This window comes from Dichotomopilus funicola (assembly GCF_033296635.1).
Source record: "Dichotomopilus funicola strain CBS 141.50 unplaced genomic scaffold C8A04scaffold_47, whole genome shotgun sequence".
Lineage (NCBI taxonomy): Eukaryota > Fungi > Ascomycota > Sordariomycetes > Sordariales > Chaetomiaceae > Dichotomopilus > Dichotomopilus funicola.
In genome coordinates this window covers 53,869-78,085 of record NW_026944068.1, presented here as the reverse complement: position 1 = coordinate 78,085, position 24,217 = coordinate 53,869, and the positions used below count along the sequence as shown (strand labels likewise).

At 54.9% G+C, this 24,217-nt stretch overlaps 10 protein-coding genes across 10 annotated transcripts; 4 read left to right on the top strand and 6 right to left on the bottom strand.

Moving 5' to 3' along the window:
• Positions 1-226: 226 nt before the first annotated feature.
• C8A04DRAFT_13388 (uncharacterized protein) lies at positions 227-2,368 on the top strand (the record flags this gene model as incomplete). The annotated part of the gene is made up of 3 exons (XM_062777690.1): positions 227-520; positions 587-1,451; positions 1,506-2,368. The coding sequence occupies 3 exons, from the start codon at positions 227-229 to the stop codon at positions 2,366-2,368; spliced, it is 2,022 nt and encodes a 673-aa protein (XP_062635576.1).
• An 865-nt stretch (positions 2,369-3,233) lies between these two features.
• Positions 3,234-4,580, top strand: C8A04DRAFT_38456 (kinetochore complex Sim4 subunit Fta1-domain-containing protein; the record flags this gene model as incomplete). Its single annotated transcript, XM_062784245.1, has 1 exon — positions 3,234-4,580. One exon carries the CDS (start codon positions 3,234-3,236, stop codon positions 4,578-4,580), a length of 1,347 nt encoding a protein of 448 aa, XP_062635575.1.
• A 416-nt stretch (positions 4,581-4,996) lies between these two features.
• C8A04DRAFT_30160 (uncharacterized protein) lies at positions 4,997-6,043 on the top strand (the record flags this gene model as incomplete). Its single annotated transcript, XM_062781273.1, has 1 exon — positions 4,997-6,043. One exon carries the CDS (start codon positions 4,997-4,999, stop codon positions 6,041-6,043), a length of 1,047 nt encoding a protein of 348 aa, XP_062635574.1.
• Positions 6,044-6,608: 565 nt separating this feature from the next.
• Positions 6,609-7,688, bottom strand: C8A04DRAFT_30159 (uncharacterized protein; the record flags this gene model as incomplete). Its single annotated transcript, XM_062781272.1, has 1 exon — positions 6,609-7,688. The coding sequence occupies one exon, from the start codon at positions 7,686-7,688 to the stop codon at positions 6,609-6,611; it is 1,080 nt and encodes a 359-aa protein (XP_062635573.1).
• A 1,222-nt stretch (positions 7,689-8,910) lies between these two features.
• Positions 8,911-10,812, top strand: C8A04DRAFT_30158 (cytochrome P450; the record flags this gene model as incomplete). The annotated part of the gene is made up of 6 exons (XM_062781271.1): positions 8,911-8,985; positions 9,059-9,612; positions 9,680-9,950; positions 10,017-10,299; positions 10,371-10,605; positions 10,659-10,812. 6 exons carry the CDS (start codon positions 8,911-8,913, stop codon positions 10,810-10,812), a joined length of 1,572 nt encoding a protein of 523 aa, XP_062635572.1.
• Positions 10,813-10,958: 146 nt separating this feature from the next.
• On the bottom strand, positions 10,959-11,828 carry C8A04DRAFT_30157 (Acetylxylan esterase; the record flags this gene model as incomplete). Its single annotated transcript, XM_062781270.1, has 4 exons — positions 10,959-11,141; positions 11,214-11,275; positions 11,332-11,421; positions 11,483-11,828. The coding sequence occupies 4 exons, from the start codon at positions 11,826-11,828 to the stop codon at positions 10,959-10,961; spliced, it is 681 nt and encodes a 226-aa protein (XP_062635571.1).
• Positions 11,829-13,952: 2,124 nt separating this feature from the next.
• Positions 13,953-14,672, bottom strand: C8A04DRAFT_38453 (uncharacterized protein; the record flags this gene model as incomplete). Its single annotated transcript, XM_062784244.1, has 2 exons — positions 13,953-14,271; positions 14,374-14,672. 2 exons carry the CDS (start codon positions 14,670-14,672, stop codon positions 13,953-13,955), a joined length of 618 nt encoding a protein of 205 aa, XP_062635570.1.
• Positions 14,673-16,484: 1,812 nt separating this feature from the next.
• On the bottom strand, positions 16,485-17,669 carry C8A04DRAFT_38452 (ADP-ribosylation/Crystallin J1; the record flags this gene model as incomplete). Its single annotated transcript, XM_062784243.1, has 2 exons — positions 16,485-16,880; positions 16,965-17,669. 2 exons carry the CDS (start codon positions 17,667-17,669, stop codon positions 16,485-16,487), a joined length of 1,101 nt encoding a protein of 366 aa, XP_062635569.1.
• A 318-nt stretch (positions 17,670-17,987) lies between these two features.
• C8A04DRAFT_13435 (sulfate transporter family-domain-containing protein) lies at positions 17,988-20,478 on the bottom strand (the record flags this gene model as incomplete). The annotated part of the gene is made up of 3 exons (XM_062777710.1): positions 17,988-18,692; positions 18,821-19,886; positions 19,961-20,478. The coding sequence occupies 3 exons, from the start codon at positions 20,476-20,478 to the stop codon at positions 17,988-17,990; spliced, it is 2,289 nt and encodes a 762-aa protein (XP_062635568.1).
• Positions 20,479-21,279: 801 nt separating this feature from the next.
• On the bottom strand, positions 21,280-23,863 carry C8A04DRAFT_13411 (uncharacterized protein; the record flags this gene model as incomplete). The annotated part of the gene is made up of 2 exons (XM_062777699.1): positions 21,280-22,674; positions 22,736-23,863. 2 exons carry the CDS (start codon positions 23,861-23,863, stop codon positions 21,280-21,282), a joined length of 2,523 nt encoding a protein of 840 aa, XP_062635567.1.
• Positions 23,864-24,217: the final 354 nt, after the last annotated feature.

Here is a 24,217-nt window from a genome sequence, read left to right as displayed (position 1 = left end):
CCTCGACAAGCCGCATCATTGCTTCATCCCGGCGACTGCCGCCTTGCTTTCTTCTTCCTTATCCGCGCGTCTCCTTTCTTTGTCGAACCCACGGCATTTTTTGGCGGCGACACCCACGATGCCGAACCGATGAGCCTGTCCCCTCGAGGATCAGTAGAACACCGTACAATCGTCATAGACGTCGCAAAACACATCCACACTTGACCGGCTCGCTCTCGCCGCGGCCATGTCCGCCCCGCGACGGCTTGGGGGCGGCCGGGTCCTCGGCAGCGGCAAGGGGCTCGCCCCTCCACCGTCGACACGCACACCACGATCCCCGAGCCCGTTTGGCGCGCGGTCCGATGCCAGCACAATCTCACTCCGTTCTCGAAACTCGACACCAACTTCCCTCTCGCCGTCCTCCTCGAGCCCGCTCCCTGATTCTTCCCAGGACCTTGCCTCCAATGTCACCTTGGCCGGTCCCTCCAACGGCACGTCACCGGGGAACAGGTTACAGTGTCCTATTTGTGAGGAGGAGATGGTGTGTTATATGATACCGTGCAACTTAAGGTCCAGAGGGGTTCGTCGTTGCTGACATGGGTGGCAGCTCACACTTCTCCAACTAAACCGCCATCTTGACGACGTCCACCAAGAACTGCCCGAGGCAGAACAAGACGAAGTCAAATCCTGGTTTGACAAGCAGGTCCTGAAAGCGAAGCGGTTCCAACCACTGTCCCTCATCAACCAGAAACTCCGCGGCCTCGAGGTCTTCGAATCGAACGAAACCCAGCCACTATCGGTCGGTCCGGGTCCGGGGAGGCCCGTTGACACGGTGATTGACCCCGAGGAACTTATCACGAGGAAACACTGGGAGCGCCCAACAGGAAACGATGTGTGCACAGATACCCTATGTGATCGGAGATTGGGCCCTCTCGGCGGGAGCGTCAACTGCCGGAAATGCGGTCGTCTTTTCTGCGAGGAGCACACGATGTACCAGATGAAGCTGTCTCGTTCAGCTTCCCACGAGCCCGTAAGGGGTGTATGGGCCCGGGTTTGCGAGACATGTTACAAGTCTAGGGAAGGGTACAACGATCATACGGGGCTGGCACGCGATCACACCTCCCATTTCGCTGCAGTGCGGACTAAGAAGGTGGAGCGGCAGCGCCTGGAAGTCCAAAGGCTGGAAAAGCGCCTTACAAAACTCACGCGCCTGTTGGTAGAGGCACCGCCAGAAACGGCCGGGAACTCGGGTCTTTTGTCGCCGCTCTCGAATCAGTGGAACCAGAGAAAGGTTATTGAACAATCTGTTGTGACCTGGGAGGACGATGCTACAGTGGCCAAGTGCCCCTTTTGCAAACAGGAGTTTGGATCGTGGACCTTTCGTCGACATCACTGCAGGATATGTGGCCGTGTTGTTTGCGCTGACCCGCAGACTAACTGTTCAAGCGAGGTTGGCTTGAACGTCGCGAATCGTACGTCCCCGTTCACGGCTATATGAACGAGATTTACCAGCTAACTTGACCTAGCGAACGTCATCCCATCAACAGAAAAGCCCATAGAAGGGCAAATCAGTATCGACGTGCGGATGTGCTGCGAGTGTAAGGGCTCGATATTTTCGCACCGAGACTTTCTTGAATCCGTCAGTCACCGGCCTCCAGATCAACGTGCATACGAAACGTTGCGGCAGTTTGAACGAGGGATACAAATGCTGCTGCCATCGTTTCACCGATCACTACAGGCACTCCAGCCACCTGACGAACGCAGCAACGGACCCGAGAAACCACCACCAACTCACGCTCAAATACAAGATGCGGCCAAGATCCGAAAACGCTTAACGGACTCGTTTGCGAAATATGATCTCGCCGCAAAACGAATTCGCAACCTCAAGACCGACAGCCCCACACAACTACGCCTGCAAAAAGCTGTCTACGCGTCCGCGTCGTCTTTCCTGCATGCCAACCTTATACCCCTGAAGAGCGTGCCTGCTATGCTGAAGAACCAGAAGTCAAACCATCGAAGGCTGCTTTCAGGCGGCAATAATGGGTCCTCACACTCAATATCGTCACCGCTGCGTAATGCGGAATCATCCGGTCTCGATCCAGAGACAGCCAGCATAGGAGGAGCGAGTGAAGTCAGCACCGCAGTCTCGACAGCTTTAGAAACAGAAGAAAAGGAAGCTCGGGAAAAGCTGGTGATATTGGAGGAGCAGCGGTTCATGGTGCAGGAGATGCTAAGTCAGGCCAGGGGTAGCCGGCGGTTTGAAGAAGCCGGCGCACTGACCAAGAACTTGGAAGAGTTGGACAAGGAGATTGAGGCGTCCAAAAAGCTGGTAGCGGGCGTTGAAGAAAGATGGGAGGGACTCTATTCTGGGCCGTCGGGGTTCTCTTGACCTGGGCTTGTTATCGGTATTGGGACGGGGCTAGTCATTGTCCAGATTCAGCCGGATGAGCATCGCATGGAGTTTGGAGTGCATCTTTTTGAAGCCGGTATGGCTTGGCGCTTTCAAAGGCATGGGTTTTACTTGGGTACTGGGATATCATAGTCTATTTCTATAACGATTGATACGGCGGAGGCCCCATTTTACAGCCTCAGAAATACGCGGTCAACTCCACAATGTATTTAAACTCCCGAGTGCGTGTCAACATGTCACAGTGATTTGAACAAAGAGAGAGAGCCTTGTCAAAAAATAAAAAGCTCACAGCCAAGACCTATCTCCATCCGGAGAGATAGACGTTGGCAGCTACGAAAAACCGGTGTTTTTCTTCGCTGGCCGTGGGAATCGAACCCACGGCCACTTCGATTTACGACGGAATTGGCGGGGCCAGCGCTCCTCCCAATACCGTTGGGCCAAACCGGTGTTTGGATTCAATTGAGAGGAGATGGTGACCGGAGCAGCGCGGAAGGGGTTTATATAGGCATGGCGTGGGAGGTTGTAGGAAGGCGCATTGTGAGCCATGATGATGGACGACACAGGGTTAGGGTTTGATACATGGCCTCCATCAACCCCACCATTGCCGTCACCGCAACGCCAAATGACGTCGCACATCCTCAACTTCCATTGAGTAGTTTCCTCGATTAAGCTGTCCAACGCTGCGCACTAGCTGTCTTACGACGCGTCACAGTGGTAAAGCAGTCAATTTGACTCCATATCGAAACGACCAACTCAAAATTCGGCATATCGTGACGCGTCAAACTTTCGCATCAGCGGTCCCTCAATTCCACCATCTAAAGGCTCCAACAAAACACCATCCCCTATGCCTCCGAAACGCCGACAACCACCCCCCCGAGACCCCGATTCAGAACCCGAGCCCCCTCCCCGCGAGAATGACAACGACCCCTCCGACGAAGAAGCAGAAGAAGGCGACTCGGCCTTCGAACAAACTCCCCTCCCGTTCTACAACACCACCTTCTCCGCGCACCGCGTTTCGCCCCTCTACCTCGGCGCCGAGTCGCTTTCGCCCAACCGACTGCAGCTACTTGCGCAGCGATTACGCGACCGGTTGGTTGGTGATGTGGTGAGGGGCGTGGAGATTGGGGATGGGGGGGATTCTGTTGTTGCACGTGCCGGGGCGCTGGAGAGGGTGGATATCTCGTGGGTTAAGGTGGCGGATGTGTTGCGATTTTCGGAGCAGGATGTAGAGGGGATTGTGCAGCGGGCAGGGGGAGATGAAGGTGATGAGTCAAGCTGGGGAAAGGCAGCGGGAGAGTTGCAGGACAAGAAGGCGCTGCACGTTGCGCTGCAGTATGAGCTGGTGTCGTGCACCGCATTTCTACTTCCCCGACTGCGCGGCGATGCGAAGATGCAGGGCACAGACCCGCCGACGCGGTTTATGGTTGGAAGCGGGGGAGATGCGATGGATTGGGAACAGTCGGTCGACCCAGCGCATTTCATGTCTTTGCCGCTTCTGCTTCTGCGCATGCCGCCGCCGCTCAAAACGATCATGGCCGATTTCCTGGCCGCCATGTTCGACTGCCGGGTTAGTCCCATGCGGTTGGGCACCCAGAGTTTGATCCGGAACTGGGAAGCCTGGGTTCGAACAGTCAGTGGCCCAACACGGGGAACAGCCATCAAGGACGCCGTTCTTACGCTCGGCTTCCACGTTCAACCTCCGGCTGTTCCGGTACCAACGCTGGAGGACGATGCGGATGACAGTGTTGTGACGGAGCAGAAGCAGACCCTAGGGCTCAAGTCGGTTGATGTCATAATTCCTGCAGCAGAACTCCGGAAATTTGTGGCCGCAGGAAAGCGTGTGGCTAGCGCAAAAAGCGACAAAACGACCTCGTCCACCGGCTGGGCCTGGGAAAACGATGTGCAGGAACGGAGGAAACTGGCAGGACGGCTTCAAGAAGAAGGCTGGGAATGGCTTAAGTCAACTTCTCCACCTGGTGGACGCGAATCGCATCCGTTCACAGAGGCACTGGCATGTTATCTGCAGGAGCATCTCGGTCTGAATCTGCTGCATCCAAGCGTCCGCGTTATCAAGATTGCATGTGGTGGGTTCGCCATGTCTGAGTCACGGCTGAAGGTATTCGTGCCATCAGATGCGGGACAGCGTGACGTTGCGTTGGAGGTACTCGGAAGATTGACCGAGAAAACTTGATGCAATTCGACGCAATCGACTACACAACAAGCCCGGAGATGCAGTCGCCTGTGCGTATCAGTTAAAACCCCGAAACCCACAATGGTTAGGTTCAGCCGGATGCCCCGCCTCTTGTGTCAGATAACAAAGAGGCACTCCCACCGGAGGAAAGGGCTTGGTCTTTGTTGTGGGAAGCGACAAAGCAACCCTGTCACCTCCTTGCCGGATTCTTAGGCTCGAGGATAAAGAAAATGAACGGCCTTTGCGATGGAGTTGCATTGAACCCTTTTGAGGCGGAGACGACGATGCAAAACCCTCCCACGATGTGCGATTGCGATGGAGGGTGGTTCGCACCCCCTTCCACCGTTCGGCCCGCTGACCTACACGTAATCCCTCACCATACCCCTTCAACTTGCCCGGGGCGCAGAGCAGCACGAATGGACGGGCTCTACAATCTTGAACCAGCAGCATTGGCCGAGGTGCCGTCACTTTGGCGCGGCTATGACTTCTGGTCAGACTCAATGCAGACCCCTGAGTCACCCGAGTGGCCGGAATCCTTGGAAATACAGCCACCATTTCCCATTGCAAGAGAACCGTCATTCGAAGTGCCCTGGGAGCAAGACCGTCTGGGCCATTATCCAAGCTCAACCCGCCCCAGCCAGAGATATGAATACGAGATAACACCGCCTCCTCAGCAATGGTTCGCGCCCACGAACTCGAGCCCGCCGCCTCATCTGTGGCCGAACATAAACAACGAAACCCAATACAACACCCGTCGTGAATACCCCAAATCAGGCCGCGGATCTCTGGCTCCCACCAGCAAAGAGCCCACACGAGATCCAAAAACAAGAGTGTCCGCCCAGCGAACACTCCCCGCCAGCTACAGAGTGAGCAAACCACTCGCTGCCCCCACGGGGCGGGCTTCGTTAGCACATCGACTCAAGCAAGGCACCTTCAAGCTTCGAGATTTGCTATGGACCAAAAAGGCCCCTGAATCGCCCGAGATTGACGCTCTTAGCGTCGGCGGTGGCCCGGCGGACGCCAGCCCAGGAGGGGAAGGGGACAGAGGACGTGGTCTGCCGTGGTCTATTTTGTCCAGCAGCAGGAGAGAAAAGAAAGCGGCCGCCCGGCGGGCGAAGGAAAATGGAAGTGAGGAGCCGGCCGCCACCGAGAATTGGGGGGAATCATCGACGTCGACCTACGGGAATCAGTCACTAGCTACGTCTGGGTCTGGGTCCCAGCAGACTCAGCCGCCGACTGATGTGGAGAGTTTGAGGACCGATGATATGGACATCGACATTGCGGTTAAGGCGTTGCAGCCCGCACAGGCGAAACGGGAAAGCGTCGAGTTCACGCTGGAGCTGGATTGTGGGCATGTGGTGGGAAGTGATAGTTTTAGCAAGATGGTGGATGACGCGAAGGTTTTTGGATTGGAGGCGAGGTGTCCGTGTTGCTTCAACTTGCCTACCACGGCGACGGTATGACGCGTTATGGGAAGGAGTGGGATGTCGGATGGTAAAGGGGTTGATTAAGTTGCATTGATACCATGGACAATCCAAGAACTCTTCCCGCAACCTTTCTTCGCTACCTAGCAGCTTGCCGTCGCCCGTCCCACTGCTCTGCTAGCGGGGCCAGCCTGCGCGTCTGCCTAGCAGGTCCTCTGCGCGAGCGATTTGCAATGCATGCCGATTGTGACTAGTTACAAGAATTCTATAGGTATTGACTACGCCTAATGTAGAAATGTCTTAAGGTTTCCTCTTGCTTAGTGCGTTGGGGATATCTCCGTCTGTAGGTTAGAGAATCTCGAACCCGGGCGGAATGTCGGCGTAGTTACAGTATAACACGGCGGTTACGAAAACCTCACAGTGACAGGAGTGTACTTAAGATCAATCTTCTCTCTCTGATGTCTAAACTGCTAAGATGTTGCGGGCGCGCGGCCCTTTTATTGGATACCCTTGTTTAATAATTAATTACTGACTCACTGCCTGGATACCTCCACTGTCCCTTGACCCGTTTGACACAAAATGAGGGTAATTACCTGTGAGTATCCTAATCGGAGTCGGAGTCGGAGTCCGGCTCGGGCCTGAAATCGCACTCAACTGCACGATTTCTCTCCAGAACGCCTTTCGCCGCAAGCATATCATCCTCGTCCCAGTCGTCATAGCCCAGCCGGGCTGCCAGATCCAACTCGAACCTCTGTATCTTCGGACTATGTTCCAGAACCATCGCCACCGCTTCACGAGGATTGAACTGGTCGACTTCATACAACGGCCCGCAGACGTACGTTAGCCGCTGAACGTTAGGGCATAGGCGGAGGATGTGGGCAAGGTCGTCGCCCGCCATGCAGCTGATCAGCAGCTCGAGATCCGTCACGTTCTCGAGCCCCAGGCCCTCCTCCAACGGCTGAGAACAGATGACCTGAAGGAGCCGGAGCAGCCTGATATTAGGAGCGGCACGGAAAAACCGCGTATAGACCGACAGGTCGAATGTAAATTCCGGGTCCAAGTGCAATATTTGGACATCTCTCAAAGATGCCAACGACCCCGGAGGGGAAAGGCCAAGAGCAACAGGAAGGCCCGGATCCATCGGTGAGGCGAACTTGGCCGTCAAGAGGTTGGGACAGAGGCTGGTCAAGAGGGCGGCGGCGGGCTCGCTGGCGGTGTCCGCCAGCTCGCTCCTGGTGAGACTGTCCGCCTTCAGGCCGACGCCCGGGGTCAGCGCGACCTGTTCGGCAAAATAAGAGTTGACCTCTGGGGGGAGAAAAGAATGGTAGCTGCGTTTTTCCTGAAATTCCACAAAGAGATGCCTGACGAGAGCAGCGAGATCTTTGCGCCGGATGAGTGTCCGCGCAAGCCGCGCCCACCCCAGATTGGTCTTCTGCTCGATAAGGCTGTGGTAGAGTCGCCATGTCGTGAGCTGGTTGAGGTATTTCGATGCCCGGCAAAGGCTGGCAAGTCCGGTGAAGCTGGCCCTCACGTCATCGTGCTGATGGCTGGGCGACTTGTATGGCTCGAAAGACCTCTCTCCGACGTAAACCTGGAGGTCATGGACGTGGTGAAGACAAAGCCAGTCAAGGATCAGGTCCAAGATTTCCGGAGGGAGCTTGGAAAGCTGTCCCAACCCTCCCATGGCCGCGATTTAATTTTAAACAAAAATGGAAGCATAACACACTGTCACAATAATCCGTAACAGAGGGGAGCAAGGGATTCGTGAACTAATGCTGGCTGTGAGAGTCAAGAACGGCGCCTCGAGGGCTAAGGATCCTGGCTTTAGGGTGTTGGAAACAGAGTTTGTCACAGCAAAAGACAATCGTCGATTGCTGCAGCAAGCGGACCCTTTTTATACTGACAGAGTTGCAGGTGCCAGTTTTATCATCCTCAGCAACTTTGTCCCGGGCAGGCGGGCGCGAGCGGGCGCCCCGTGCCTGCAGCGCAAGGGCCCTGCAGCAGGGCCAGCAGGTATGGAGGCCAAAAAAAGCGGCAGACTAAAACCGATACCTTAGGTAGGCAGGTAAGTCCAATCCATTAACATTCGATCAATCTTGACAGATTTTGAGTGATTTACTCGTTTTCGTCTTCTTTCACTTTTTTGATGTATTCTTTTTCTCACTTTTGTCGAAAAGTAAGCTCTCCAAGGACTCGATTAGGACACCCGTACACTGTACACAGTACATGGTAATAATTACTTCATGGGGACACTGCGCCGGCGCCGCCCCTCACGGGCTGTCTAGGCCGTCGAAAACGGCCACACAGCCCAGCCAAATTACAGCGGCCAGACTTAATCTGCAATTACTGCTTCTTTCATGATGCAATTTCTCATTGTCTTCACAGGGTCTCCTGAAATCAGGTCTTTGACACTAGACCGACGTATGGATAAACAACAATATTATCTCAGGGCGCGGTCGATGTAATTTTTTCATAAGTACCTAATTCCATAGCCAATAGCCTGTTCAAATGGCCTGTTCAACGCATCACGGGCATCTAAATTTCCAAAGACCCAGTTATCCCGTTCAGCGCCCCATCTTCTGAGCGAATATCGTCTCGATTAACAAGACTCCGTACCGTCACTACTATTCCACAATCTAATTCCGAGGGTCAAAGTTAAAGGGCTTGTTAATGCATGGGTTACGGGTATGAAATCTACCGTTGCGGGGGTTTTCCGTTTGGGAAATGTTTTCCCGGTTATTATTGCCCGCCCAAAATGGGGGGTTGATGCTGCTTAATTAATTATGTTACAACTTACGGACTCACGGAGCCGGGACAAGTTTTTTTCAAACGATACGATTTCTTCAACTGGATCTTCATTACCTGAAATGCCATTGTAACAAAAGAGAGCAACGGGAATCCTCAAAATGCTGAGCCTTATTATTCCCCTGACGCTAGGGTTGGCCGTCATTATATCCTATCTAGTCCTGGAATATCCCCGTGTAAGCTAGCATCGCCAGCACTCGATTCTTAAACTTGGAAGCCAGGCTGTCCAGACTGACCAAACCACATCAGCTCCGCCAAACCTACCGCCTATGGTCTCACCGATCCCAACTCCCCCCGGGCCCGCCGACCCTCAAAACCGGCCTCCGCAAACCCTGGCTCTGGTTCCTCGAACTCACCCAGCAATACGGCGACGTAGTCTACCTCCAAATGGGCCCAACGCCCACCATCATCCTCGGCTCGGCCCAAGCAGCATGGGATCTCCTCGAAAAGCGCGGCGCGATTTACTCTTCGCGTCCGCGGTTCATTATGGGCGGGGAGTTGTTGTCGAATAACCTCCGTGGGTTGATGGCGCCGTATTCGGCGTTTTGGCGGCGCTGGCGGAAATTGTTGCATAGTGGGTTTATGCAGAGGCAGAGTGAGGGATATAGGCCGGTGCAGAGTTTGGAGAGTAAGGTGTTGATGCATGAGCTTTTGGTTGAGCCTGAGGGGTATAGGAGGCATTTGGAGAGGTATGCGGCGTCGGTGGTGGTGACGGTTACCTATGGGAGGAGGGTGGAGGATGTGAGGAGTGATGTTGTGGTGAAGATGAATGCTGAGGCGATGGGGAGGTTGACTTCGGTGAAGTAGGTTCTTAGTATCTTTCAACAGGCCCATGTCGGCAATCTTTTCTTGACTAACAGGCTTTGATAGTATTCCCGGAAAGTACGCGGTAGAGCGGTATCCGGCACTGAAATATGTGCCTGCAGTCTTTGCACCGTGGAAAGCAGAGGTGCTAGAGCAGAGAAAGAAGGATATCCAGATGTACACCGGTCTGATGGACGATGCAAGGAAGCGCCGGGCCGCTGGCACACTACCGGACTGTTTCGCGAAGTACTTGCTCAACGAGCAGTCCAGCCTGGGCATGACTGACTTGGAGCTCGCTTACGCTGCTGGTACCCCTTTTGGCGCAGGTGTTGAAACGGTACTGTTCCCCTCCCCTAACATTAACATTCCTTTGGTCCGTAGCATCGCTAACACCATAAAATAGTCCGCTGGATCACTCGCCAGCTTCATCCTAGCCTGTGTCAAGTTCGGGGACACATTCATTCCCCAAGCCCAAGCCGAGTTAGACAGGGTTGTAGGCCCAGATAGACTACCCACGTTCGACGACCTGCCATCTCTCGAATACGTGCAAGCTGTGGTTTCAGAAACTCTCCGTTGGCGGCCCGTGGCCGTCTTGGGAGGCACACCACACGCAACCACGGCTGATGATGTTTACAAGGGCATGTTTATTCCCAAGGGGAGCACCATCATCGCGCCGTTGTGGAGTAGTAAGCTTCAGGCCCCCATATCAGTTCTCTCTCACCGTCACTAGTAATTCATTACTGATAACCTGGAATAGTCCATCTCAACGAAGCCGATTTCCCCGACCCTCACAAGTTTGACCCAGAACGCTTCCTGAAAGATCGCGAGTATCCCGGCACGCTCGGCCACAGTGCCTTTGGTTGGGGACGCCGAATTTGTCCGGGGTTGCATCTTGGGTCAGCGTCGGTGGCCATCAACATTGCTCGGATATTGTGGGCGTTTAACGTCACGCCGGCACGGGACGAAAAGGGCCAGGAGATCGATGTTGATATGTATGTGTTCGAGAGGTGTTCATGTGCTCGATGCACTCGCTAATAGTTTGCAGTTTTGCATATTCGGATGGGTTTAACTCTAGCCCGCTGCCGTTTCGGTGCTCTATCACGCCGAGGTCCTCGAAGCATGCTAAGGTTGTTGTTAAGGAGTTTGCGGGGGCCTGCGAAGAACTACAGCGGTATACGGCGGCGGCTGGGTCGTTGTGAAATAATTCCAGGCTGCATCAAGATAGCACAATATGGACATGGCTGTAGAGTACGCATGTTGCGAACATATAAAGGTTTTTTTACTGCGCTAATATATACGATCCAAAGTTTCAAAGATTCATCTTCTTTTCCAAAATGCACTCCGCTTACGCAGCGTCGAGGAGACCCTTGATGAAGGCGAGGGCCTGGGAGCCGTAGATGCTGACGTACTGCTGGTGGTGGTTGGCGTCGTTGCCGTTGCAGCAGTAGGGGTCCTGGGAATCGCAGTAGGACTTGATGATGGAAGTCGACGCCGGCGAGCACTGGAAGCCGCTGGGGCGGGCGGCGAACTGGGAGTTGTGTTAGTATTCTGCGAGCGATCTTGAAGCTACGACTGGGGCATAAAGGGGGGCAAAACTTACACCACCCGCTTGGCATGTGCCAACGTTGTAGGGGAGACCGACGTTGTTGTGCGGGTCACCCACTGGACATGTTGTCAGCTTTCAATCATTTTGCACGAGAGTTACGGGGACTACTCACTGAAAACAGCGGCCTTGACGGCATCGAGAGCCGCGCCGGTGAGGGTCGAGCCAGAGCCGCCGCAGAGGGCGTTGTCAACGATCTGGCCACCTGTAATTACCAATGTTAGTCTCTAACTTCGAGCGTGTTCAACAAGGGAAAAACACCATACCCTGCGAGTAACCAATCAACACAATCTTAGTATCCGGGCACTGCTGGTTCAGCGCCGTAACCGCCGACACCACAGCCGTCGTGCCCTGGCTAGCCGACTGGTCATAGCTGATACCGCCGCACTGCGATTGGCCGCCGCAGGCCGGGTAGTCGATGGCCTCGCTGGTCGCGCCAGGGTACGCCTGTTTGACCATGTTGACGAGGCCTTCCGAGGTGCCGTAGCCCGCGGGGGCGGTCGTCTCACGCGCGCCGAAGATGTGGATGTCGGCGCAGCTTTGGCGCGGCTCGACGGGCGAGGCGCTGGCCAGGCTGGCGAGGACGGGGACGGCGATGGTTGAGGCCTTCATGGTGATGGATGATGGTGATGATGGGCTGGTGTCTTGATGATGGGTTGGTGATGTTGTGATTTTTCGAACTTCAAACTTCATCAGATTCCCGACGGCTCTTATACATCTTATGACCCTATAGCTTCCACTAACCCAGCCGCTCCATGGCCCGGGTTCGGGCGTACGGGTGGTTCCAAAAGGGAAGAACGGAGACGGGCCCGGGCGGAGGGGCAATTGCCGAATACCACTCCCCGGCCGAGCGCCGACCCTTCATGGCCATTCAACCCATCGCGGTGATACGTCGCCTTGCCCTGGGCCCTGGCTATACCCCCCTTGGGCCCATTACGTGCCGCATGATGTGGACACAGCGTCAGGGGGGAAGGTCAAGGGTTTCTTGTCCCCGGACGAACCAGACTTGGCGACCGTTCGGGACTCAACACCACGTTTCGGACATCTCGAGAGGGTGATGTGCTGTGACGGTAAAGTGTAACATAAAACTTTCCGAAGAGGGCTGGAGTCGGAAATGATCAACACATGACAACACCCCGTCAGAGGCCCCACAACCCTAAAACAGCACGGAGAAAAGGTCCAACGTGGGGTAATACGGATGCGTACGATACAGGCAACTCTCTTGCCTCTCCTCTTCAACTCTTCTTGAGGTGCTGCGAGCAAACAGTCGGTATATTTCCGTAAAGCCCTTTCGCCGACGAGGTCGGAATCCCGGGGCCCTGGCGATCAAGGTCTGGGGAGGACACCAATCAAGAACCTTGTTTCACTTATGTCGAAGCTTGGCAGACCCTATCCGTACTACACATGAGCCGGCCGGGATATATTCCAACACTCAGCAGGTTGCTTCCCTTCTACTCGAGATCCGACTGGACCAAAAGTCAGGTGGGTGCGGGTGAAATCCCGAGTGGACGTCACGCCTGGCGATGATCGACATCTCAGCCTACCATCCATCCGGGGTACATGGTTTTGGCTAAATGCTTTGCCCATGGGGAAAGCAAGGTGTATTCATGCTAAACCAAGCATCAATCTATGGACAGTGGACACAGCAACACGCAGGACTCAGCGCTGAGATGGGCTGGTTTCTTGGCCTTTTCGTTAATGCGTGGGTTGTTATGAGGGCTTGGCCTTGGTTGTGTCGAGAGTTGGGAGAGTGGGGCTTATTGTGGAAGAATCGAAGCTCACAATCCCAGGTTTGATGCAAGGAAGAAACCAGGACCCCGTCTCAACTCTCGGAAATCTAAAAAAGGAAACGCCGTGTTCGTCGATCTGATCTCCTTCAAGGTTCGACTTCAAAAATCGCCCGAGCCTTAGTAAGGGATCTACCCTGTCTTGCTCGTCAAGAACAATCTGGTAATATATTGTGAACGCATGCAGCAATCAGAGGATCCGGGTTATGAGGGACGAAGGGGTTGCAACTTTCACGCATCCGATGGCAACAGAGACACCAACAGAGCCGGGCATCAAGTCAATTCCGGCTGTCCGAATGGCACGCACTGCCATGTGGCCGCGGCCTGCAAAATGAAATACCCCCTGCCCTCCTTTCCATCATCCCCTGATTCCCCTCATTCAAGTCGCCGCCGACATTCATCCACAACATCCAGCTCGAACATATTCCCTTTCTCAACCCCTTAACGAACCATTCCCCCTCAAAACACAGCCCTAGACTTCCCTCCTTTCCCCCGGATGATACCCCAATCTTGCCTCCGACTCCGAGAGAGCACCTTCAAGGACCCCCGGTGTTCATCCATAACACCGTTCATACCGTCATACCTTAGCAGGTCCGCCAGTTCGTGGTGAAAATGACGTGCAGGCTTCCGTCGAAGGCGTCCACCTAAATGCGTGGCCGCGATTGACCCTCACATTAGCCCATACGTTTAACCCTTGACTTTGGAAAAAGGTTTTGAAACATGACCTGATCCCCTTGTATCCAACTTTTGTAGTGACCGAAACTCCTTTGCCCAGGCCCGTCTAGGCGCCTTTTTTAAACCCGATACAAAGAATAAACAACGTGATGATAATAAAAGAATGACAAGGAAGTGAACAATAATGGGGTGGGAAGAAACAAAAGTATCACGAAATGTCAAGCTCGCTCGCTCGCTAAGAAGAAGAACCAGGAAGAGAAGAATCAAAGCAAAACTAGCAACGCCGCCAAACCAACGTCACCTTATAGGGGTTTCTCACCGTCATGGTGCCCCGGTAAGGGGTCGAGATGGGCGTAATCCGGATCTCCGAGTTAACATTAAGAATCGCCGTCGTGCCGCCGCAGCGCGAGTACGACTCGATCCCGACGCCTGCAATCATGTTGTAGTTGTCCTCATAGGGAGCCGCGATGTTCTTCTGGAAGACGACTTCCTGAGTGCTGTCGCCCGAGAAGGTGTACCCGGCGCGGCAGGTCCCGGTTTGCCCTTCGGAGAGACTGGCGTAGCCTGTGAAGCGGGTTTCAATGACGGAGAATCTGTCACGCTGGGTTAGTACTTGCTCCTTTCAAGAGATCTTCTCTCCCCTCCGTCTCTTTTTTCGATGGGACAACGGTAACTCAGGGATGGGTTAGACGTACTGGTATCCCGAAGGGAACTGCAAATTGATCGAAATCCGGCAGTTCTTGCGGCTATCCGAGACACTGCTGCCAGGGCCGGCGCTGACGATGTACTCGTCAAAGGCAACGTCAAAGATGGTGCCGGTAGCATCGACATTCACAAAGGCGTGGCCGGCCGGGCAGCCGGAGCCGATGGCCGTCACGTTGAGGATCTTGATGTCTCCCGGGGCCGGGGCCACAAAGCCGAGGGTGTCCCGCGGAGAGGGGATCACCACTGCGCTGGCGGCGCCGATGAAGAGGAGACTGCGGAGGAGGTTCATGGTGAGAGTTTGGGTTGGTCAACGATGGGGGATGATGGGGTTTCTGGTGGGGTTGTTAAGATGGGTTCTTATTCCTGTGGATGTGAGGGCTGTCAGGGTGTGCTCCTACAGCTCCCTTTATAGCCATCATAGCTCGCCATCGTGGAGGAAAAACAAGTAAGTCCATCCTACATCTTGCTCGTTCTCAGCTCAGGAAGCTCTAACCCGACTCACGATCTAGGCCCTACCGACTCCTAACCAAGACCATCTTCATGCCGCCTCACGTTCCATCTGAACAGAAGTGTGCAAGACACCAACCCCAAAGTTGCTCTTTTGTCGTCGCCAGCATCCAATTACACCCATTGCTGCCAACCCCGCGCATTGTGGCGCTGGACGGGGCATCTCCGACTTCCATCACCGTCCTAGCGCTGCAAGTATCACCGAGTGGTGTGTCTCAAGGAGTCAAGATAAGGTTGCCTGGCGAGGAGGATGAAAATCTAATTCGACCTTACTGCTGCTATTCTTAGCTTTCCTTGTCTGTCAACAGATTTCGTTCCCCGGTTCTCCCCATGTCTATTTTTGTGGTCAATCTAGATGTAAAGAGACCCTTCATTTGAACTATGAGGCCATCATCGCATGAACCGGGTTCCCGGCGTCCAGTGACGCGCTTCTACGACTTCATGTGATCGAAATATGTCGTCGATTAGGGTTGACTGACACCCCTCCATGCAGGGCAATTTAAATAGAAGATGGAAAGAAGGTGTAGTTTCCGAGCGTTTGGCCGGCCGTCTTGCGAAGATAGCGTCTGGCATCTTCTAATTCAAGAAACCAAAATGCAACGGTCATTTACAACTCGCTGTTGACATGAAGTTTTGGAGCAGTTCTGAAGTCTGACCTTCTTAACGCAGTTAGCGTTTTTCTCAGCATCGTGAAGCGGCCGGCACCCGCGGGCACGGCAAGAGAAAATGCACCTTCCACTCAAGCAGACGAAAGCACAGAAAACATTTATTGACCCAACAACACAACGCCACCATGCAGTTGTAAATTGCTTCGTAGATTGCGGGGGGTTGTCTAACCCGGAATCTCAAAGTGCCAAGAATCGCAGGCGGGAGAGCATCCAAGTCTAGACCAGATCCTACCGGTGACATGGTCTTGAATCAATTGCTGATCACGGGGCTGCGAAGGGTAGGGAAGGTTAGGATCCTTTGCGCACGGTTTTGTGGTTGCTATATCTCAGATATCACAGTCATTCAAAACAGGTTGATTTGAACCTCGACACTTGGACATTGGTGTACACCCCCCCTCAGGATCAAAACACGGGAAATACCAAGCCCGGGCTGACACGAGCCAAATGAATGGCGTTGAGGGGAAACGCATCGCGATATTACTGTCGGGCGAGGAAGTTCATATAGAATAAAGTGATTGATGGCTTGGCAAAGCGCCGATTTGCTGCAAACCCACGAATGGGCAGACTGGGCTGGGCCGTAAGCGATGTTGGGCCGGCTTGGGAATTAGTAACAAATCCGAACACTTGACACCGAGTGTTCGGGATTCCTCTTGTGGGTTGGGTTTTCAATGGCGCGGGTCTAGATTATGCTCGGGTAGTAGAAGATGTAGGGGGCTGAACGTGGACAACAACAAACAGTCAAACACGGCAGGTAGGAGTAGCAGACACGGGACATTTTACACTAGTAAACGTCGTACCGACGTACCCACCTCCCTAAGTCGGTCACTATGACATGTGTGAAATGGGTAGGAGAAACGTGAATTCACACCTTCCTTGTCACAGATACTTGAGAGATCAGATCTTGACATTCACCGCAGTAGGCCAAACTAATCCCCTCTCTCCTTTTCCCGTACCGACAAAAGATATTCCGCAACCTCCGTAAACTCAGTCCCAAACTGCAATACCTCCCTCCACCGCAACGGGATCGCATCTACACCATCACGCGCCCCCAACATCCCCCCAGCAATAGCCCCATTGGTATCCGTATCCCCGCCAAACCGCACCACATCCACTAGCACCTCCTCCAGCGACCGCGGGTCAAACAGCGCGGCCACCGCCAAAACCAACGACTCCAAAACATACCCCGTTGCCCCAAACGGTATCGCCTTGGTCGCATTCGTCGCCTTCTTCGGCCCCTTCTCAGCCAGGTCCTGCACACGCACCATATACCTCCCCGCATCAAGCGCCTCGTCTACTTTGCGTCCTGCACTTTCCACCATCGCCTGCCTTGCAACAGGACCAGGACCCTTCCCTTGCCCCCCTTTCCCTCCTACTCCTCCTCCTCTCTGTAGAATGAAAGCAACAACCTCCTCAACAGCCCCCTTCCCCGCCCGCCAAGCCCCCTCCACCGCGGCCGTCCCCCTCTCTTCGTGAACCAACACCCCCACCATAACATTATACACAGCACACGCCACCACACAACACAAATCATCGTGCGTAACCCCCGATATCTCCACCGATTCCCTGATGAGTTTCGCTCTATCCCTCTGGAACAGCGCAGTAGGAATACACCGCATCAGACTCCCATTTCCTGCACTGCCCTGCCCTGCACCAGAGGAGCGTGGATCACCGGTGCGTTGGAACCGGGTTAGACCCGTGGCTGTGGCCCCACCGACGTCGACGGGTCGTTCGTTGGGGTTGCGGTCGGGCCAGTTGTGGCCTATGTACCAGGATAGCATATGTACAGCTGCGAGCAGTGTTATGTCTGGAGTCGCTTCTTCACCCTGCTTAGACGAGTCGGAGGTGCTGCTGGTTGATGGTGAATTGGATTGGGAGTGCTTAGCGACATCACGGTAAGCGAGCAGAACAGCACGAGTGAGATCAGTATCGTCTGTGGCGTGGCCGGCGGGCCAGTTGAAGGGTCCGCCGCCGACGATGTCGCGCACGCCTGTGGGGTAGTCGGTGCGGATGTCTTCCCAGGAGGCGAACTCGACTGTTGCGCCGAGGGAGTCGCCTGCGTGCACGCCGAGGAGGGCGCCGAGGATGCGGTCGCGGCGGGTGGGGGTGGACATGGTGATACGTTTGGGGGTTTGTTTAGGTTAGGTATTGGAAAGCAATGAATTGCGGGAAGTGTGAGGTTGTCAAGTACTCAAGGCAGCAATCAATCAGCCACAGCACTGTAAGCTAACCACTAATTGACAAGAACGAACGGGTTAGGGTTGGTTATGTACGCAGCACTCGCACTGCATCACCGAGTGCGAGCACCGGTTGACTGAGAAGCTGCTGACCGTGTGATTTCTGTCTAAATAATTCATGCCATATCTATTTTGTCGCTGTAACATTGATCATCACACCAGCCCCTCTTTCGTCTAACATCGTACCGCATGACACTATCCTGCAAGCTCATTTTGCTCCTCAGCCTCCGTGAGCTTCAACGCCTCATGAACATCATCAACAAAGTGCTGCTCTCCGCCCGCCAAACTAATAATCCCGCTGCTTCGCAACAACTGCCCAACCTTGGAGTCGTGCGCAGGGCCGCGACTGAAAAAGATACGGACGCCCCGCTGGCGGTAATCCCGCACAATCTCCTCCAACACCTGCGCCCCGCTGCCATCGAGCGACGTCACGCCATGGATGTCAAAGATGATGTTGCGGTTCCAATTCTCTCTCGTCAGACGCGGCAGCGCCGGATGCGCCATGCTAGACCCATACAGCTCCATGCGTCGGAGCCGGGTCTTGAGCTCGCCCGTGTTGGCAAAAGTCAACGGCTCGGGGATCTTGACGATCAGGCAGCCTTCGATGAACTCGAGACGGTCCAGGTTGGCCTCGGCGTTTTCGAACCGGTTCGTGCCGGGGATGCGGCCGAGAATTTGGATGCGTGGGCGGGTGGCGTGACGGATGACTTGTAGGAGGGAGAGACCGACTCCGATCGCCATGCCGAAGGACAAGGAGAAGAAGATGGTGGATATTACGATTATGGCCATGAGCGCGAGCTCTTGCCAGGCGCGGATCTTGAGGAAGAAGGACACGTCGTGGGGGCATTCTTCGATTAGTGACCAGCCCACAACGCTGATCAGAGAACAGAGGACGGGTTTCTGGAGTATCCAATTAGCCCTGACACAAGAATCACAGAAAATGGGGGACAAACCGGAAGATAGTAGAGGTACGGCAACAGAAAGAAGATGCAGAGCAACGTGAGCAAACTCAGAATGATAGACGCCACAGGGGTCCGTCCACCAGTCGACTTATTGACTTTGCTCCTGCCATACCCACCAAATGAAGGCAACCCGGAAAAGCAGGCACCGACAAGATTGGCGGCTCCCAGAGCAACGAGTTCCCGGTTGGGGCTAAGTTGGATCCCGGCGAAGCCATCACTGCCGAGACTTTTGGCTGCAACAGAAGACTCGAAGAATCCCAGGAGCGCAATCAAGAATGACGTGCTCATCGCGTCGCGCATGTAGACGAGGTTCCCGGGGTGCAGCGGCCAGCGGAACGTGAACAGGCGGCCACTTGCTGCCTCCACCTTCCCAAGAACTGCCACACCGGCTTTATCCCATTCGTACTGGTAGGCCAAAAAGGCGGACAGAACAACGACGAGGAAACGGTCCGGGATATAAGCGACGCCGGGATACCGCGGCTGCAGCCGACGCTTGACCTCGCGGCAGACCATGATGATCACAAAACTCGTGGCCGCGATCGCAAACGTCAGCTTGTGGGTTTGGTCAAGGTTACGGAAAATGAAGGCGATCTTGTCGACGCTGCTGGCATGGCCGATATGGGCCTCTTCAGCCAATCGGTTCAGTCCAAGCTCTGGGATGAGTTGGTCGACGGCGACAACAACTCCGATCGCACTGATGAAACCACGCAGAAACGGGCGCGAAAGCACACTGTCCATAAACCCCAACCGGCCGATGCCAGCAATCAACACCATCGCGCCCGACATGCCCGCGATGATACCGCAAAGCTTAGCATGGAGCTCTATATCATCGTCACCATCCGGCCGGCGATCCACAATCGTTTTAATGACGGTTCCGACGAGGAGCGAGCCGGCCGCCTCAGGCCCGACGACCATCGCGGGGCAACTTCCCAGCAGGGCGTAAATGAGCGGGTTGAAGACGAATGCGTACAGGCCGTTGATCGGCGGCACGTGTGCCAGGTTGTCGGCCAGCGACAGGACCATCGGCACGTACATCCCGGCTACTGTGAGAGCTCCGATGAAATCGCCCTTGAAGTAGGACCAGCTGTACTCTTTCGCCCAGACCATGACGGGTAGATAATACGACAGGTACCTGAAACAGATATGGTTAGTAAACAAGTCCCTCTTCGTGGAACGATGGGATCGGTTCGCCCGGTATAGACTCACATCAGCGCAGAATCCTTCACACCATGTTGTTCAGCCAACGCACTCGACGTAGCCATCGTCTTGCTCTTCATCTTAGAAGTCCATTTCCGCTTCCAATCCGACCTCTTCGTAACTCCAGAACGCACCCCATCCACACTAGACACTTCCGACTCCGACTCCGAGGGACTATTCAAATCACCACCGGGAATACTCCCCGTGGGACTCGTCGGGCGGGGTGAAAACGTGCCATGATTGCAGGGTCCCTCGTGGGGCAGTTCCCGCAACCCTTCCAGCGCGCGTCCGAGCAACGATGTGGTTTCCGTCGCGCGGTGTGTGCTGGGGCCCGCGCCCGCGCCATGGTGGTGGTGGTGCGCGGCAGCCGCAGCAGAATCGTGGGCTGTGGAAGTGGACGCTGCGGCGCTAGGCCCTTCCTCGACGGAGCTGGACGAGGATGCGGTGTAGGTTTGGCGAAGACCGCTGGGGTGAGAAGGAGCGTGGTCCTGCTGTGTGGGGCGGGGAGAGGTAGGCTGCGGTGCCATGGTGCTCGGCTGAGGATTGGTGTCGATGGAAGATCACCTCACGGGTTGAGGAGCGGAAGGCATCGATGACGGTTGGGGATTTGCGTTGGGGGCACTTAGAGGGGTTGGTTGGAGTTGTCGAAGTCAAGTAGTGTGTCGGCTGAACGTAGAGTAATCGGTATTGAGGATTAAGTTGTGAGGTTCAAGCGCACAATTGTAAGCGCCTTTGTCCGTTTACACTCCAATCCATTTGGTGTTAAGTCTTTTGTGATGAAGAAAATAACAAGCATCGGCAAGTCGGCGAGTCGGCGTCATCCAGCGGCGGGACGAGGGTGTTGGGGCGGGACTCCCCGAAGCGTGAACTAACTTAAACAGGCCTTCGAGACAGGGGTCAACTTCATGGAACCGTCCAGCCGGCCGCCCCGCAAAACACGTGATTAATCACAAGCTAGGCCAATCACACAAGTTTCGGATGCATAATGAACTCCTAATGCCAAGGTCATGACGGTCTCGACTTTCATGTCTCGGCTTGGCTTCGAAATCCTCTAGGAACTCTCCACTAGATGATGGGAAATGGCGGCGAAACTGATTTCGGGGACACAGGGTTGTTTCAAACTGTTATCGTCACCTATACGATTCGGTGTTTGAGGCACGTGGTTGATGGCCATACAATGTTCCATGTGGTAGGTCACCATGATCAATGTCAAAGGCCTGCATCCCACGGTTTGGTGGTCTATGGGTTCGCTTGTCCATAATGGGTACCTACGATGGGTTTGCCATCTCCATGATATCAATTTCCTCAAACGCCCTAGCCGGTCCTCCTCAATAAAACACCTCGCTGATTTCCTCCCCCTCGTCCGGCGTCACGGCCAATTCAAGAAGCTCATGGGCGAGTTCCACCGTATCTACATCAATGCCAGCCTCCAATACCAGATCCTCCTCCGCAAAGTTGAGCCTCGCCAAGGTGAGGAAGTAACGCTGAGATCCGCCGTACGACGCCGCCAGCTTTGCAGACGTGTTGGCCACGTCCGCGGTTTCGGGACTGGTGACAATCAGGTGCAGTAACCAGGTCGCCTGTGACACGAGGCGGGCGAGAAGGCTCGAGGTATCGGATACAACATCCAGGTTTGAGTCGGCCGTAGCCGGCGGATCGCTTGCCATGTCTTGTGTCTTTGGTCCCTTCTGTGCCATCGTCTCCGGGTTGTCTATATCCATCTTGTCTCCCAGCCCGGGAGCATCCATGTTATCAACCCTTTTCGCAGTCAAAGGCGAGTCGGCGTCATACAAACGGTCCACTGCCCAGCACAATACAGTGACAAGCCGTGGGATGGCAACGTCGCTCATCGCGATTTGTAATAGGCCGAACTGGCTGGTCGCGAATGCCGTCAGAGTTCCAAGAGCGGCGGACCGAGCCGCGATATCCTTGACAAGCCCACTGGTGGCCCATAGTGGGGGCTCGTAAAGAAACGTCGAAACGCAGTCCAGCAGGGTGGCGGTCGAAGAACCTATTCTAGGGTCTCGTCTGTCAGCCCCCGAGCCGGCGGGCGATGAAACAGCTGGTCCAATACTGCTCCGGGAAACCGACGTCCTCAGCAGGGTCATCATTGCCATCCAATCTGTTTCCGGTTGTTTAGGAGAGAGCATTGTCAAAATAAAATCTAGCTCCATGGCTCGCCAAAAGTCTCCCTGCGGGTCAGAGATTCCAAACTCGGCTGATTCTGCCTCATGCCGAGGCTGTGGAAGGCAAGCCAAAGCCGCAAGGTAGAGAAGCGAGAGGCACTGGGCGACGTTAATACTGAGACACAGCTGGCGTACAGTGACGTCAGGGTGGTCGGATATATTCCCGTCGGCGGTGTTCAGGCGTGGGAGCACAACAAGCCGGCAGGTCGTTGCACACACCGGTACCAGTGACGCGATAAGATGAGGAACAACTTCAACTGCATGTAGGCTCAAGGTGTGTAGGAGCAGGGAAATAAGATCTGATATGGGCGCGTGATACCTCTCAGAAAGACAACGATGCCACATTTCGATGACGGTATCGGCGAACTCGACCAGGAGACTCAATGGTTCCCCAATGTTTCCCATCTGTGGCAGCTTCTGAAGGAGCATAGATGCCAGTGAGTGTTGTCTATCCGATGGGAAGTGATAATGTGAGAGAAGCTCGAACGTCGGTGATTGACCATGGGTGGTGGTTTGGTCTAGTAATAGCCTTAGAAACTACTGGCGCATTAGTATACCATGGGTCAAGGTAAGCAACGAACATCAACCGGGATCTTACATCGAAAGGGTGTTGTTTCGCGACCAAGGGCGGGGGAACACGCACAGCGGACGATACATGGCCGCCGTCAACGCCAGCGTCGTCTCCATCGATCTCCAACGTGAAGGTAGGGCTGCTAACGGCAGGGCGCTTCCGTTTCCCTTTCGTGGGTGTTCGCTCGAACACGGGAGCAGCAGGTGAACCGGGATCTTTCCGCTTGAAAAGCTGTGACTTCGTCGGACTGGAAAGAACCTCCGCGCCATCAAATCCATCGCCCATCCCCCATTTCCGATCCTTTCTTGGAGTCGCAGGAGCATCTTTCCGTCTCGACTTCACTCGTCCGAGTTCCTCTCTAAGGTCCTGGCGGGCGAATTGGAGTTCGGTAGCGGTGGTGCGCTCTGCCGTCCGCGCCTGATCCGCGATGCGCTCATGCTTAGCCAATTGCTCAGCGTTCTCCTTTTTGAGGCGCGCGACATCAGCCTCATGGGTAGCGAGGGCCTTGTCGTACTTGGATCGTAAAATGGACGCTTCGCCTTTGGCAGCCGTCAAGTCGGACTCGAGCAAGGATAACTGCGCCCGAAGCGTTGCCACAATTCCATCTTGGTTCGCTGTACCGTCCGGGCCGCGCGGCTGCGGGAGGGCCGTATAAGGGTGGACCGGGGGAGCGGGGCGAGCAAACTGGGACGGTTGGGGAGGTTGTTTCGGCTGGTGATGTGAAGGTAGCGAATACTGCTGTGATGGCCGTGGAGGATACCGTTGAGAGGCAACCGACTGGGGAGGCACCCGGTGCTGCGCTGGCGGATATTGCGGGCGCGCGGGAACGCTCGGCCGCGACGGCGGAAGATGTTGATTCCACCGTTGTGTGTTGTCACCGTGTCGGGCGGTGCCATAGCGGGGTTGTTGATTTGGCAGTGCTTGTGGTAGCGGAGGCCGGGGCGGGGGTTGGGCGAGCTCGTCAATTACGACGGTATCGTCAAGGTCATCATCATCGAATTCGTAGTCAAAGGCATCCTCCTGTTGTGGTCTTGGTGCGGCTTGCGACTGGGCGAGTACTTGGGCTTGGGTAAACTGAATCGCGTTGTTCTCGAGCTGTTGCAGCACCGAGTCGTTCAGGTCGTCGAATCCGGCGTCGGAAAACTCATCATCCATAGCCGCAGATTTTTGCGTCCGGTACTGGGTGCGCCCATGCCGTGGGAGACCTGCTGGCTCGGCAGGTGTAGTTGGAATTGTTGAAAAATGCAAATCGGACGAGGGGCAACCAAAAGTCACTGCTCAATCCCATCTTTGACGCGTTCGCGACCGACAGGGCGAAAGTGGGGCACGGTTCCATTAGCGCGAGCTTGGCATCGGACACATGGCAGCGACGCAACAGATGCCTGATGTAAGACCAAAGTAATTGATACGGTAAACGGTATTATTTGTATGGTACCGCGGACAAAAAGAAGACTGAATTGGCAAGCCGGACTCTCGGTGACTTTACAGTCCCGATCCGTGTAACAACTC